The sequence below is a fragment of the Thalassophryne amazonica genome, chromosome 5 (assembly GCF_902500255.1).
Source record: "Thalassophryne amazonica chromosome 5, fThaAma1.1, whole genome shotgun sequence".
Classification (NCBI taxonomy): Eukaryota; Metazoa; Chordata; class Actinopteri; order Batrachoidiformes; family Batrachoididae; genus Thalassophryne; species Thalassophryne amazonica.
Genome location: NC_047107.1, coordinates 53,411,173 through 53,428,282, shown reverse-complemented (window position 1 = coordinate 53,428,282; position 17,110 = coordinate 53,411,173). Strand labels below are relative to the sequence as shown.

General features: G+C 39.5%; 2 protein-coding genes across 2 annotated transcripts; one reads left to right on the top strand and one right to left on the bottom strand.

The window, feature by feature from the left end:
* Positions 1–2,722: 2,722 nt before the first annotated feature.
* Positions 2,723–13,428, top strand: pxmp2 (peroxisomal membrane protein 2). Its single transcript, XM_034170267.1, has 5 exons — positions 2,723–2,918; positions 3,381–3,503; positions 4,723–4,885; positions 12,466–12,585; positions 12,686–13,428. Exons 1-5 carry the CDS (start codon positions 2,809–2,811, stop codon positions 12,752–12,754), a joined length of 585 nt encoding a protein of 194 aa, XP_034026158.1. The 5' UTR covers positions 2,723–2,808; the 3' UTR covers positions 12,755–13,428.
* Positions 13,429–14,372: 944 nt separating this feature from the next.
* isg15 (ISG15 ubiquitin like modifier) lies at positions 14,373–15,162 on the bottom strand. The gene is made up of 2 exons (XM_034170269.1): positions 15,026–15,162; positions 14,373–14,944 (listed from the first exon to the last, which is right to left on the bottom strand). Exon 2 carries the CDS (start codon positions 14,930–14,932, stop codon positions 14,411–14,413), a length of 522 nt encoding a protein of 173 aa, XP_034026160.1. The 5' UTR covers positions 14,933–14,944; positions 15,026–15,162; the 3' UTR covers positions 14,373–14,410.
* Between the last annotated feature and the right edge of the window lie 1,948 nt (positions 15,163–17,110).

Here is a 17,110-nt window from a genome sequence, read left to right as displayed (position 1 = left end):
TGGCGCTTTGATTGCTTCCTCCTTCTTTTATGATGAAATAATGCTGAATTTATGTGAAAATGATTGTTGTGAAAAAGCTTCAGATATGTCACTGAGATACGAGGGTAGGCTGAAAAGTTCTAAGGCTCCCCATGAAGGAGTAATGCATTAACTGCATTATAGTGAAACTTAAAACTTTTCAGCCAACCCTCGTAGATATTAACTGAGTGCAGTTTGAAGCAGAAAAGAGGTGATAATCGGTGAGCCGCGGCTAATGACATGCGCAGTAGGGTTATGACAAATCTCAAATTTATTAGCCTGGGATTATAAATGATGAACTTTTAACTAAAACTCACAAAAATGACTTTGGTTTTGCCAGACCTTGAAAAAACCTCCCGCACCTAAGACAGTTTCATATTTCACATTAAAACACGTCGCGGCTCAAACACTCTTTATTATAACATGTCACTTTTACATACAATACACAAGGAATACATGAAAATGAGTATATATAGCATTTGTAGTATTTTAAATAGAGTTTCAGATTTGTGTATTAGTGTTAATAAATTTGCTGTTATTTATCTGTTTTGCAAGTAGAACAAACTTCCATCAACTTTACAGCCGTCTCAGCTACTATGTTGAAGCGAGGCACATCAAGCACTGATAGTTCCTTTTTCCAGTGAGTAGAGAAGCATTTCACATCTTTGGGACACTTAAGTTTGGATATTGCTAAGAGCAGGTCTTCATAAACTGTCTCTGAATAGTGTTGGTTAGAAAACCAGGCCTGCGACCATGTAGTTGCAATGAAATCACAAGTTACCCTCAGCTGTTCTCGCCACTTCGCAAGAAGGAAAAATGCAATAAGTGCTAAAATTCCTCGTGAGTTCCACCTGGCACTGTGAAGTGATGGCAGCTTGTGCCATTTGATGTGAGGCCATTTTCCCTCCATTTTGTAAAACTTGTATGCTTCGCAAAGCTCAAAAGGGAATTTAAAATCATCTCTCCAGCCAAGGTTCTCATACTCTGGTATCACTTCTGTGTCCATGTATGCATTTTGCAAATCATCGTACTGTTCCAAAATCTCATCAATAAACTCATAATGTTAGGTGACTGACAGTATAGGAAAAAAGAAGTCCAACACATGTCGCAGAACAAGATCAAGAATGTGGTGTTTGTTGGCAGCCGATGTATTGAGGTTCATCGAATCCCTTGTCTCGAAATGTTCTCTGAAGCCTGGCTACAACACAATTTTTGCAACCAGTATTGACTGCTGTTGTGTCAGAGATGATCATCTGAATAGTTATATTTTATCTATCAATTTTATCTATTTTACCTTTATTTTTTTATTTATTTTAATTGTTTATTAATATATTTTAGCAATATTGTATATATTTTCTTATTTCTTGATACTTGCTAATTCTTTTCTTATGTTATTTTTAAATAGTATTGTGTAAACTCGTATTTTTAAAAGTGATGTGGTGCTAGGTGCGGGAGGTTTTTTCATGATCCAATGAAATAAACTTCAAAAAAGTGATCTATGGGTAAAAGTTCATCAAATGCAACATCAGGAAAATGAAAGTTTTGAAAAAGGTTTTGTAGTCATAACCCTAATGCGCAGTGAAGGCAGGGCGGACCGATTTTTCAGGGGGTACTGTTGGTCGGTGACCTAATGTTCAATATTTCATCCAATACAAAGTTAAATTGTCACTGTTTGTGTATTGTTTATTTGTGAAATAAATGTTATATTTAAATGTTTAATTGTTCCTATTATCCTTTGTATATTTTATGGCATAATGACTTGTAGGTTCTTATAGAGAGCCTATAGGTTAATCTATAGGTTACATAGAAATCCTATAGGCTATCGTATAAGCTCCTATAGGTTGATCTATAGGTTCTGATAGAAATCCTATAGGTTATTGTATAGGTTCTTATAGGGGCCCTATAGGTTGTTCTATAGGTTTTGATAGAAATTCTATGGGTTGGTGTATAGGTTCTTATAGAATTCCTATAGGTTGGCCTATGGGTTCTTATGGGGGCCCTACGGGATCCAATAGAAATGCTATGGGTTGGCCTATAGGTTCTTATAGCTGGCCCTATAGGACCGCCTATGAGATCCTATAGGTGAAACGTCCCAATTGCCTATAGGCACTTATAGGTTTTTCTGTAGAAGCCTATAGGTTGCTCAATAGGCTTGTCTATGGAAATTCTATAGACTAGCCTATAGCAACCTATAGGCCATGCCTATAGATTTCCTATAGATTTTTTTTGTAAGGGTGATGCCGGTTGAAAATGAATGTTCAATGCAACAAATATCAATTTTACCTGCACTTGCATTTTCTATTGGTCTGTACAATATTTGTGTGTGTGTGTGTGTGTGTGTGTGTGTTATGGTTTTAACAGATACCAATATATCTGATGAATGAGTGGGGTATACCTTTGAGGAATTTTCATTTCTTGCTAATTTTACATTTTGTGTATTTTCAAAATCACCTATATTAATAGGCCTCTTAAATATTGTTTCAACCTTTCTCTTTGGATGTGAAAACGCAATAAATGTGTAGTAATTGTAATATTAACAGATGAGATTTTTTTTAAACAAAATAACGACCACACTAAACGGTAATCAACTAATAACATTAACTATGTGCACACAGACAAAAACAAAACAAGCTACTAAATTATCATAAATAGAACAAAATCCTTAAAGTTTTTGTTTTTTAGAAAATTAGACGCAGACGTAACGAAGTGGCGTGATGACGTAAGCAGGAAGCCCGAGCTGCTGTTTTGTCGTGGTTTGTGTCGCGGTTTAGTTAACTGTTGGGTGTTAGAATGCCGGTGGGGAGTCTGCCGATCCGGGATGCGCCAGTTCACTTTCGTTTTCTTCAGCAGTATTTGTTTCTTCTGAAGAAATACCCCATTCTTACCAAATCTGTAACGAGGTCAGTACACGCGCTCCTTCTCGTAAACCATGTTTTATATTAATACCTTGTTTTAGTTTGCAGTTACTTAATATTTGTCTAGCAATAAAATGTTTCCAGTTAGTTTACTTCAGTCGCCATTTGTTTTGAATTGTTTTTAAACTTGAACCAAACAAATTTCTTGAGTCCTTTGTACAGAGTGACACTGAACTCCGCTTCAGCCAATCAACGCCCACCTCCTGACCCGCCCCTACACAACTGGCGTCCAATCATTATTGAGCGTACAATAGCGTCACACTGTGGATGTGTGTGTGAACAGCAAACGCCTTAAAACGTTTAATCACAACGTTCCCCCCCCCCCCCCAAAATCTTTTATTCCTCTTTTATTTTCTCTTCAACCTAAAATGTTTGAGATGGGGAGGGAAAAAACTCATTTTCTGTGCTAAAACTTTCACTTTTTGAGTCTGTCTTTGTTGTTTTTAGTGGCATCCTGTCAGCTTTAGGGAATATTCTGTCTCAGATTTTGGAGAAAAGACAGAAGACCCTAAAAGAAGCTTTATTCAAAGAAATCGACCTAGCTGGAGCCGCACGCTATGCCGTTTACGGGTAAGCTGGTGATTAGTGGCTGTATGTATGAAATTGCTTAAAAATAAAATCAGCTTTTCAATGGGTCAGTAGTTTACATACTGCCAACTAAAGAGCATGGAAGATTTCAGGACAAGGACAAGAAACTCCATAAATTGATGGAATTACTTATTAAAGTTTGTGAATGACTAATTGGCATGATACCATGAGCAACGGTACAGTCTAATGTACAAAAGTATAAACAGCTTGGGACCATACATACTTTACATCAATGAGGAAGGACCCCCCCCCCCCCCCCCAAAAAAAAAACACACCCAAGAAATAATAACCAAGGAACTGATGGATTTGAGGGCATCAGAAACGTGACATCATACATCTATAAGAGAGCAAGCCGCCACATTGGCCACAAAAGGTTGTCGACAGAGGACGAAGTAGCTATTCTAAAACTCTACATTTACATATACATACAGAAACTAACAATAATTTAGACAGAGGTTTCCAGTTGATCACCAGGCCAAAAGGCCAAGCCCTTTTTTAGTAACAGTTTTGGATGAGGCCAAATGTGCCCCATTGAACAAGTTCCACCTCAGTCAGGCACTTTAACAAAGTCTGGAACCTTCCATGCTACGTAGACATTCGTCTTGGTGTATGAACTGTTGGCCGATTGAGAATTAGAGTTCTTGTCAAAATTCTATTGTACCTACATTAATGGTAAATGTCCACCAGGTGGCGAGACTGCTCTGTTTCAAGAACCTTGAGTACAAGCTGCTATGGGACATCAGGACAAACCTGTTGCTTATCGTAGTAGATGACATAGTGAAGAAAAAGTGAAATCTTTCATTCGGATCACGTTTTGTATTTATTATTTCTTAGAATAGGTATATTAAGGTGAATGTCAGTTTGAAAGTTTTTAGCCCAGGTGTATGTAAACCTGTGCCTGCAGCTGTGTGTTTGCAAAAAAAAAAAGAGAAGATATGCCAAGTCTATTGAATATAATTAAAAGTTTTTTTTTTGTTGGGTTTTTTTTTTTTTACCCAATTCACTGCCTAAATGTTAAGTAGTAACATGGCAACTTGTGATTAGTGATTGACACCTTGCGACTCAGTGCAGTAGAGTGTAACACTCTGTGGCAGACCAAGCAGGCAGATGATCAGCCTACTTTGGTGTGCAGGAGTGAATCAGGAGTTTGAACTCCCTCTGTGGAATAATTACTTACGTCATAGCTTTTGGTCTGTTTCAGCTTGTTGATCACTGGACCTGTGAGTCATTACTTTTACCAGCTGATGGAGGTGTGGGTGCCCACCACAGACCCTTACTGTATAATAAAACGCCTGCTTTTGGACCGGCTTATCTTTGCTCCAGGCTTTCTGCTCCTCTTCTACTTTGTGATGAACATCTTAGAGGTGAGTCCGCTGAAACATGGTTCATCCTTTTCATTCCTTCCGTTCTAATTTACAGTCAGGGTTCACTCATCTGTTTAATTCTGCATTTCTGCTTTATATGGTATTTGCAGAGAGCGACACAGTGGCTTAGTGTTTAAAGCCTCGGTCCCACCGAATAATATGCCATGAATAATGAGCCATGCATGGGGATGTCAGCGATTATTTGAAGAATGGTCTACACTTTAAGCAGTCATGTATTCGCTACTAAGGTGCCTCTCTGTACCTCGCATGTGCCAGGTAGGGAGCCACGACTGACCTGTTATTTGAGCCCCGTCCAGCTTCGAGTGGCTCGTGTCGCCGCATATGATCTATGTAGCGCCATGTTAACGCAATGTTGGTGCACGTTTATGCATGGGTTTAGTCCAAACCTCCAGCCCTCCCATACTTGGTCCCTTTAAAGTGTGGGTTTTCAATTCACAGCATCCATTCAAGATGTCACATTTTTTAAACGCAGTACAAAAAAGACGCTGCACTGAGTGAGTGTGCGCTTCCACACCAGGAGATAGAAATTCTGACAGGGATAACTACTTTGGCACAACACTGGCTGGTGTACACTGTGCACCAGGCTGCTATTTACCTATGTTCCAGAGTCAAATGCAGCAGTTCTGTGCGTTCACTCACCTCTCTGTGACAATAAAAAAAAAGACACCACAGTGAGGTGGCCGCTTTAATTATATACACCCGTGTAACTGTGTGGATCACTTCCAAAAAAAAATTTGTGCTCCGTGTCGCTGGCTTCATTTCTTCCGTAGCTTTAAACACACATTTTACATCATGATCCAAATTTTAACTTTGTGTTCATCCGTTATTGACTGCAAAATCACTCTTTTGCGAGCTGGTGTTTTGTATAAATGCTCTTCTTGAGTGTGAGTCATTGTGTCAGTGCGCACAGAGCACGCCTCATCTGATCCATTAACAAGGTGTTGAATCTATCATAAACATACTTTTACAGCTAGGAATGAACATGCAAGATGGCTGAGCCTGCCCAAAAACGGTCATCGTAGCTGCCAGGTGCTCGGATAATGGGCTTTTAACAGCCTCACCCTCACCACACACACCTCTATAATCCTCGTTAGTCGTCGTAGTAAAGCCCCTTTCACACCGGGCCCACTTCCGAGTTGTGGCATCATGACGACACCAAGTGGATGCAACCTAGTGCCGAGACGATGTAGCTCAACGTCAGAACAGCGCGAGGGACGCAAAGGACGAAGCGAATCGGATGCCAAAAATGAAACATGTTTAATTTTTTTTGCGTCCTGTGCTCGACGCAGAAATAAAGTGGATTCAGCGCAAATCAGAGCAATGCGACGGCACTCAACGTGACTGGGAGCCACACCCTCACAATGCAACGTTACCCGATGCCAATTTATGATTCCTGCTGTGTTCCATTGTTCCCGCAGTATAAATCACGCAGGATTGTTTTTATACCGTGTACACAATGCAGTGAAACTACACGCTCAAAAAGGGCACAGAAAAAAATGCTGATTGCAGCCTGACAGCTGCTGCTTGTTCTTAAATTCTCTCACAACTGTGTTTAAATAAAGCCCATAAAAGTCCTGCTCACAGACTGATTTCCAGAGACAGGACATGTCCACATTAGGGTTATGACAAATCTCAAATTTATTAGCCTGGGATTATAAATGATGAACTTTTAACTAAAAATGACTTTGGTTTTGCCAGACCTTGCAAAAACCTCCCGCACCTAAGACAGTTTCATATTTCACATTAAAACACCTCGCGGCTCAAACACTCTTTATTATAACATGTCACTTTTACATACAATACACAAGGAATACATGAAAATGAGTACATATAGCATTTGTAGTATTTTTAATAGTGTTTCAGATTTGTTTATTAGTGTTAATAAATTTGCTGTTAAGTTATTTGTTTTGCAAGTAGAACAAACCTCCTCCATCAACTTTACAGCCGTCTCAGCTACTATGTTGGAGCGAGGCACATCAAGCACTGATAGTTCCTTTTTCCAGTGAGTAGAGAAGCATTTCACATCTTTGAGACACTTAAGTTTGGATATTGCTAACAGCAGGTCTTCATAATCCGTCTCTGAATAGTGTTGGTTAGAAAACCAGGCCCGCGACCATGTAGTTGAAATGAAATCACAAGTTACCCTCAGCTGTTCTCGCCAATTTGGAAGAAGGAAAAATGCAATAAGTGCAAAAATTCCTTGTGAGTTCCACCTGGCACTGTGAAGTGATGGCAGCTTGTGCCATTTGATGCGAGGCCATTTTTCCTCCATTTTGTAAAACTTTTATGCTTCACGAAGCTCAAAAGGGAATTTAAAATCATCTCTCCAGCCAAGGTTCTCATACTCTGGTATCACTTCTGTGTCCATGTATGCATTTTGCAAATCATCATACTGTTCCAAAATCTCATCAATAAACTCATAGTTAATGTTAGTTGACTGTGACCGTATAGGAAAAAAGAAGTCCAACACATGTCGCAGAACAAGATCAAGAATGTGGTGCTGGCAGCCGATGTATTGAGGTTCATCGAATCCCTTGTCTCGAAATGTTCTCTGAAGCCTGGCTACAACACCATTTTTGCAACCAGTATTGGCTGCTGTTGTGTCAGAGATGATCATCTGAATACTGTTATATTTTATAATACTGCATTTAATCTATTATTAGACTCTATTGGCTTTGCTCAAAAAGTAAATGAGTCCACCCACCACTTTAATCATATCTTAGATCTTGTTCTGACTTATGGTATGGAAATAGAAGACTTAACAGTATTCCCTGAAAACTCCCTGCTGTCTGATCATTTCTTAATAACACTTACATTTACTCTGATGGACTACCCAGCAGTGGGGAATAAGTTTCATTACACTAGAAGTCTTTCAGAAAGCGCTGTAACTAGGTTTAAGGATATGATTCCTTCTTTATGTTCTCTAATGCCATATACCAACACAGTGCAGAGTAGCTACCTAAACTCTGTAAGGGAGATAGAGTATCTCGTCAATAGTTTTACATCCTCATTGAAGACAACTTTGGATGCTGTAGCTCCTCTGAAAAAGAGAGCTTTAAATCAGAAGTGCCTGACTCCGTGGTATAACTCACAAACTCGTAGCTTAAAGCAGATAACCCGTAAGTTGGAGAGGAAATGGCGTCTCACTAATTTAGAAGATCTTCACTTAGCCTGGAAAAAGAGTCTGTTGCTCTATAAAAAAGCCCTCCGTAAAGCTAGGACATCTTTCTACTCATCACTAATTGAAGAAAATAAGAACAACCCCAGGTTTCTTTTCAGCACTGTAGCCAGGCTGACAGAGTCAGAGCTCTATTGAGCTGAGTATTCCATTAACTTTAACTAGTAATGACTTCATGATTTTCTTTGCTAACAAAATTTTAACTATTAGAGAAAAAATTACTCATAACCATCCCAAAGACGTATCGTTATCTTTGGCTGCTTTCAGTGATGCCGGTATTTGGTTAGACTCATTCTCTCCGATTGTTCTGTCTGAGTTATTTTCATTAGTTACTTAATCCAAACCATCAACATGTTTATTAGACCCCATTCCTACCAGGCTGCTCAAGGAAGCCCTACCATTATTTAATGCTTCGATCTTAAATATGATCAATCTATCTTTGTTAGTTGGCTATGTACCACAGGCTTTTAAGGTGGCAGTAATTAAACCATTACTTAAAAAGCCATCACTTGACCCAGCTATCTTAGCTAATTATAGGCCAATCTCCAACCTTCCTTTTCTCTCAAAAATTCTTGAAAGGGTAGTTGTAAAACAGCTAACTGATCATCTGCAGAGGAATGGTCTATTTGAAGAGTTTCAGTCAGGTTTTAGAATTCATCATAGTACAGAAACAGCATTAGTGAAGGTTACAAATGATCTTCTTATGGCCTCGGACAGTGGACTCATCTCTGTGTTTGTTCTGTTAGACCTCAGTGCTGCTTTTGATACTGTTGACCATAAAATTTTATTACAGAGATTAGAGCATGCCATAGGTATTAAAGGCACTGCGCTGCGGTGGTTTGAATCATATTTGTCTAATAGATTACAATTTGTTCATGTACATGGGGAATCTTCTTCACAGACTAGGGTTAATTATGGAGTTCCACAAGGTTCTGTGCTAGGACCAATTTTATTCACTTTATACATGCTTCCCTTAGGTAGTATTATTAGACGGTATTGCTTAAATTTTCATTGTTACGCAGATGATACCCAGCTTTATCTATCCATGAAGCCAGAGGACACACACCAATTAGCTAAACTGCAGGATTGTCTTACAGACATAAAGACATGGATGACCTCTAATTTCCTGCTTTTAAACTCAGATAAAACTGAAGTTATTGTACTTGGCCCCACAAATCTTAGAAACATGGTGTCTAACCAGATCCTTACTCTGGATGGCATTGCCCTGGCCTCTAGTAATACTGTGAGAAATCTTGGAGTCATTTTTGATCAGGATATGTCATTCAAAGCGCATATTAAACAAATATGTAGGACTGCTTTTTGCATTTACGCAATATCTCTAAAATCAGAAAGGTCTTGTCTCAGAGTGATGCTGAAAAACTAATTCATGCATTTATTTCCTCTAGGCTGGACTATTGTAATTCATTATTATCAGGTTGTCCTAAAAGTTCCCTAAAAAGCCTTCAGTTAATTCAAAATGCTGCAGCTAGAGTACTGATGGGGACTAGAAGGAGAGAGCATATCTCACCCATATTGGCCTCTCTTCATTGGCTTCCTGTTAATTCTAGAATAGAATTTAAAATTCTTCTTCTTACTTATAAGGTTTTGAATAATCAGGTCCCATCTTATCTTAGGGACCTCGTAGTACCATATCACCCCAATAGAGCGCTTCGCTCTCAGACTGCAGGCTTACTTGTAGTTCCTAGGGTTGTAAGAGTAGAATGGGAGGCAGAGCCTTCAGCTTTCAGGCTCCTCTCCTGTGGAACCAGCTCCCAATTCAGATCAGGGAGACAGACACCCTCTCTACTTTTAAGATTAGGCTTAAAACTTTCCTTTTTGCTAAAGCTTATAGTTAGGGCTGGATCGGGTGACCCTGAACCATCCCTTAGTTATGCTGCTATAGACGTAGACTGCTGGGGGGTTCCCATGATGCACTGTTTCTTTCTCTTTTTGCTCTGTATGCACCACTCTGCATTTAATCATTAGTGATCGATCTCTGCTCCCCTCCACAGCATGTCTTTTTTTCCTGGTTCTCTCCCTCAGCCCCAACCAGTCCCAGCAGAAGACTGCCCCTCCCTGAGCCTGGTTCTGCTGGAGGTTTCTTCCTGTTAAAAGGGAGTTTTTCCTTCCCACTGTAGCCAAGTGCTTGCTCACAGGGGGTCGTTTTGACTGTTGGGGTTTTACATAATTATTATATGGCCTTGCCTTACAATATAAAGCGCCTTGGGGCAACTGTTTGTTGTGATTTGGCGCTATATAAAAAACAAATTGAATTGAAATTGAAATTGAATTTTATCTGTTATTTTATCTATTTTACCTTTATTTTTTATTTCTTTTAATTACTGTTTATTAATATATTTTAGCAATATTTATTTGTATATATTTTCTTGTTATTTCTTGATACTTGCTAATTCTTTTCTTGTTACGTTAGTTTTAAATAGTATTGTGTAAACTCATGTATTTTTAAAAGTGATGCGGTGCTAGGTGCGGGAGGTTTTTTCATGATCCAATGAAATAAACTTCAAAAAAGTGATCTATGGGTAAAAGTTCATCAAATGCAACATCAGGAAAATGAAAGATTTGAAAAAGGTTTTGTAGTCATAACCCTAGTCGACATCCAGTACAACTCCAGACATCTCCACATTTACACACGGAAGGTTCATTCGCGCACACGCAGCTCGCCCTCAAAGGAAGAAAGATAAACTATAACAGAACTCAGAGCGCAGCCCTGCAGCCCTGCACAAGAACAAATATAAACTAGAAGAGAAATCAGAGTGCATAGTCTGTCTGCAGCCAAACTGTGCAGTCTAATTTCTCTGTGCAGAGAACCTGCAGGCTGCGTTCTCACCTCCTCTCTGCCCCCCTGCTGCGCGGACCTGACACATTCCTGCGTCGTCATGACGCCACAGGAAAAAACTCAAAGTGGGCCCGGTGTGAAAGGGGCTTAACTCGTACATCAACTGCCCCATGCTGTTGTTGCTAAATTCTGAGCATCTTGAAATTAGCACCATGTTCAGAGATGAGCCTCGTTAACCGAATATTCTGCCTCTCAGATCTGCTATTCTCCCACGATAGTCAAATAAAACCTCTCGTAGCAAAAAAAACAAACAAACAAAAAAAAACAAACATGCTGCGTGGCTCATTATTTAGTGGGACCAGGACTTAACACTGTTGCCTCACAGTGAGACAGGCCGGGCGTTTGTGTCTGACCTGGGCCTTCCTGTGTAGAGTTTGCATGTTCTCCCTGTGCTTGCGTGGGTTCCCTCCGGGAGCTATTGGCTGACCGTAGGTGTGAGTGAGCCTGTGAATGTGTGCCTGTGATAGACTGTACCCTCCTTCTCGCCCATTGACTGCTGCGGTAGGCTCCAGCTCCTCCATGACCCTGAAGTGGAATAAGTGGGATTAGAAAATGAATGTGCCATGTTAAAGAAGTGTTTCTGTTGTGCAAAGGAAGCCTCCACATTAAGTTTTTTGTTTCAGTGCATTAAGCCGCACACTGCTAGTTGTAACTCACAGCCATCTGACCTAAACATTCATTTCCCTGTAGCTGCTCTTCATCAGACTCCCTTTTTTGCTCAGAGCTGTCAAGACCCCCTTTGTTTCATGACCAAACTTCCCTCTCTCATTATCAGAGGCATTTTGCCTACACAACTGTCTCATTACAAATCTGTAAAACAACACCTTTCCTTTGTCAGATCAGCCTACAAACACCTTGTGCGGTGTTGCTCTAACTCTTTAATAAACACCTTTAACCTGTTTATGGTGTCATTCTGGATTTCTACCACATTATTAGATAAGTTTCAACTTCTCACTCCTTTTTGAACTAACTTTAATTTTACGTTGTCTGTTGTTTTTTTTAATGTTCAAATTAATTCTTCAATTCAGTTCAGTAGGCTGTGTTAATTCCTTATTTTATTATTTTATGTTAGTTATTTAGTATTTGCTTTTGTCATCTGTTTAGAAGCGCCTGGAACCTGGTTTTAACTGGTTCAAAGTCTCAACAGACAGAGTTAAGTTTCACTTCCATTACGCATACACAGGCTTCAGATAAAGGGAGGGCTTCCCTCTGTCTGTGGGGAGCAAGTAAGATTAGGTTTATGAGACTAAAACCCAGCCACTGTACCGCCTACATTGTCTTTTATAAAAACCACTTGTTGGCTTACTTCGGGGTCTCTCACACGATGGAGCCCCTGTGTGGGACACATCTCTGGGGACCCAGGCCTGTTTTTCACAGTGACTTTGAATATAAAATTGAGAAATTGTTCAACTTTGTACTTTGTGAGGGACATTACAGTAAGAACTGGGTAGGACTAACAACAGCATCAGTAATACAAAAGTGCAATAACTATAAATACTGTCTGTCATTCCATTGTGCTCTCAGGCTAAAGAGTGGAAAGACTTTGAAAGGAAACTGAAAAGAAGTTACTGGACTGCTCTGAAGATGAACTGGAAAGTTTGGACTCCCTTCCAGTTCATCAATGTCAACTTTGTGCCTGTTCAGGTCAGTGTTTCAGTGATATTTAGTCATCACACAAACGGTGATTCAGTCTCCAGAATTACTTGAAATCTTGTTTCTGCTTTGTGTCTGTCTGTACTTTCAGTTTCGAGTGCTGTTTGCAAACATCATCGCCTTATATTGGTACGCCTACCTTGCATCAGTGAGGAAATGAAACTTCCAAAGGTGTTTACTATGACAGTGAATCTGGAGGGAATTGAGTCTCAACAGTTACTTTGACACTCCCATGAACAACGGGAGTTATTTCAACCACGTCTGCTGCAGAATAATTTTGTAGGTGTCAGCTTTTTTTTATTAAATTCAAGCAAATTAGTTTCAGTCATGAATAATCCTGAAATGATTAATCAGATGACAGTGTCAACAACAATAATAACAACTGATTATAAAGGAAAAATGTCTAAATGTGGCTGTTGCACGTAGAAGATGTGCAGATTGTTTTGCTCATCTTTTTCAGTTTAGAAGGGAGAGTTTAGCTCTGGCAGAGGAGGTCCGTGATGGGTTCATTCCCTCAGAATCAGAATTGCTCAACCTTAATGGTGGGTAAAAGATATTGCCAATGTTTTTGTTTGTTTGTTTAGTTTAGTTTAGTACTGTTGGCCAGTCAGAACATGTCATTTGATGATGCCACACTGAACTCTGGGAAACTCATAGTAATTTTCCTGACAACAAATTGCTCTTTCTCCAACTGCACAAGTGGCCCAGATGTGAACCAGCACTGGAGTCAGATCGTTATGTTGTCTGGATTGTAATTTTTTTATGTTATTAACTTGTCAGTGGTTTAAAAATAATTTATAGAATGCTAAATAAAAGTGGTTAATTGTAACCCTACCCATTCGAAGTTGAGTCTTTATGATCAATGTTCCTGCATACTCACAAATGTTGCAGGAACTTATATTTTGCTTCTTCTTTTTTTTTTTTTGGAATATTAATGTGAGGATCAAGTAATTAGAATTTTTTTAATCTGGTCCTACTCATTTATGAGATTTTCCCTGTAATTAGGAGGTCGTGTCAGTGAGTCTGCAACATTTCTGTCAGTAACTCCATAAGAGCTACCACATGTTCAAGTCTGAAAGTTTGAAATGCTTATAGATACAGCTTCTCTTTTGGACCATATTGGCAACTTAACTTTTGACATACAACATAAAGTTCAAGTTACATGTAAAGCCTTGTTTCTAATTGCAGAGTCTTGGTAGCCACTAGAGGCCACTGTTGCTTGTTAAAAACATTAGCACTATCAAGTGCTAAAACTGTATGTATTTAATGTTTTTATTGTAATTACACACTCAGTGACATAAACTAGGTCCACTTGCACTACTTCAGTGGTTTATACAGAGAGAATCTCTCACTGGCCCATAAAGGTTGTAATTATCATGTAAATAAATGCCAAGAAAGAAAAATCAAACAAGGTACCAACAATATGAAGCACAGCAGGGCGGACCGATTTTTTTTAGGGGTGACCGTTCAGTCGGCAACACCGGTACAAGATGGTGGCTGCATTTCTTGCGCCCCAGCAATCAGTGTGGCGTCTACTCTTTATAATGTCTATGATCTGACAGATTCCAATGGGGCGGGCTTTGACCAGACTTTAGTCACTCTCGCACATAAAAACCGAATAGAAAAACAGACAAATTTCACAAAGGTGATTTTATTTTTAACCATGATGTGAGTTAACATACTTGTTGTTTTCACTCATTTAAACATGAAAACTGCAGTAATAATAACAACAATAGTCAGTATTTTCTAAAACATACTAAACAGGATTACAGAACATATTTTTTAAATAATAAAAAAAAAAGCTCTTTAATTTTGGCTAATAGTAGGCAAATGAACACTCAGTGTTTTGACAAGGCTGAGATCCTCCTCTCAGGCGGAGCGTCATCTGGATGGTGGTCAAATGTTTGACGTTATAGTACGACAGCAGTTCACAGTCCTCCATTTGCTTGCCTTCGTAAATCAGCCTCTGTTGGTCCACAGGAACCCCCTCTTTGCACTGAACCTTTTTCTTCAAGTTGCTCACCAGCTCATTGGCTTTGACATCATAGGTCTTGGTCTGCCCCTTTTCGTTTTGGACCAAAATCTGGAGGACAGTGGGCGGCTTCGGCTCAGTCACCAGCAGAGACACTCTGGATCCATGTTGCAGGCCGTAGTAGCTCACAGGCTTCGAATCATCATTGAGAGGAGTTGTGTGGCCATTGTCAAAGTGCAGCTTCTGGCTGTCAGGTGGAACTCCCAGCTGGTCGTGGATGAGGTATTTTAGAGAGGCCACCGTGGTCATCGGGTCCACAGTCAGGGTTCGGGACATGCCATTCAGCATAGTGATGGTTATATCCATGCTGCCGATAGTCTGAAGTAGACAAACAGATTTGTTGATTAAATGTTGCCTTCAGTAAACATACCTTTCCAATTTTGATAGTAATTTTCTTACCTTGCTGTCAGCTCTCAAGAAGATAAACAATAAATACGAAAAATTCTTTGGTCCGTTTTTAAGTCTCCAAACCCCCGTTGATGCTCCGCAGTTGTACCACAGGACTCAGCCCACAGCTGCTTTTATAGGTTGCCTCAGCCTTTAAGTTTCATTTTCCCAACCTCACTTTCACTTTCCATTCTATAAAAACATGAGTTTGCTCAAGTGATTTTTGTTTTTGTTGTCACACATCCAGGGCAGGTTGATGGTTTTCAAACTGCTGGGTGTGCTCAAGGAAAACCAGCTGTTAGAGACAATAACAGACTGACACTGGAGTAAGAAGAATCAGAGTTTTAGTTTTTAATATACAAAATGATTTAAACAGAAGTGTGACAGGAACATTTCCTAATACATTTCAGTCACGTCCATCAACCAGCTGTATGACAAGTGAGCTGTGAAAAGAACGAAATAAAATAAGTGCAACACTGAAGCACTCAATAAAAACAGGGCATGTCAGCTGTAAATTCCACCATATTATCTCAGTCATTAAGCACGACTGGTTAGACCAGATCACGTGACTTGCCATTTTAACAAAATTATACTGAAGCAAACATTTGTTATGAAAGAAGACCAAAAGAATAAGATAGACTAGAAGGGCACTCAGAGCACCTGTGTCTGCCAGGGCTAAACAATCCTGAGATTTTACATCACATTCTACAAGTCTTGTTTTTGCCAAAGTGGATCCTGCATGTTGATTTGTTACATTTCCATCAAACACCCTCTCTGATGCAAATGATGGAAAGTGGGGTACAGGTGGCCTTGAATCAGGTTTAGTCATTATTGGCCACTTCGAGAAGAATGGTGGGATTTTTCAAGATGGGCTGGATTTTTTTTTTTTTTAGGTGTTTTAGGGTTCATCTTTACACTTGGGACAATGATTTTAATGTGATTTAGAACACTAACAACATCCATCATGGGCTAAATGACCTCAAAATATAATTATATAGGGAAAGCTAAAAGACAGTAAGGCGCTTCTTGTCACCCCTGAACAAGTGAAAATGTCATCCATAAACCCAGCAGGGTGTAAGTACCACTCAAGGTGAATAAACAACACTTACAATCCAGCCTCAGTATACCATGGTCTACACAAAAATGCATGATGGTTATCCCAGGTTCGTGTCTACAACCCATGGCAAAAATTATGGAATCACCGGCCTCGCAGGATGTTCATTCAGTTGTTTAATTTTGTAGAAAAAAGCAGATCACAGACATGACAAAACTAAAGTCATTTCAAATGGCAACTTTCTGGCTTTAAGAAACACTATAAGAAATCAAGAAAAAAAGATTGTGGCAGTCAGTAACGGTTACTTTTTTAGACCAAGCAGAGGAAAAAAACATGGAATCACTCAATTCTGAGGAAAAAATTATGGAATCACCCTGTAAATTTTCATCCCCAGACTAACCTGCATCATATCAGATCTGCTCGTTAGTCTGCATCTAAAAAGGCGTGATCACACCTTGGAGAGCTGTTGCACCAAGTGGACTGACATGAATCATGGCTCCAACACGAGAGATGTCAATTGAAACAAAGGAGAGGATTATCAAACTCTTAAAAGAGGTAAATCATCACGCAATGTTGCAAAAGATGTTGGTTGTTCACAGTCAGCTGTGTCTAAACTCTGGACCAAATACAAACAACATGGGAAGGTTGTTAAAGGCAAACATACTGGTAGACCAAGGAAGACGTCAAAGAGTCAAGACAGAAAACTTAAAGCAATATGTCTCAAAAATCGAAAAATGCACAACAAAACAAATGAGGAACGAATGGGAGGAAACTGGAGTCAACGTCTGTGACCGAACTGTAAGAAACCGCCTAAAGGAAATGGGATTTACATACAGAAAAGCTAAACAAAAGCCATCATTAACACCTAAACAGAAAAAAACAAGGTTACAATGGGCTAAGGAAAAGCAATCGTGGACTGTGGATGACTGGATGAAAGTCATATTCAGTGATGAATCTCGAATCTGCATTGGGCAAGGTGATGATGCTGGAACTTTTGTTTGGTGCTGTTCCAATGAGATTTATAAAGATGACTGCCTGAAGAG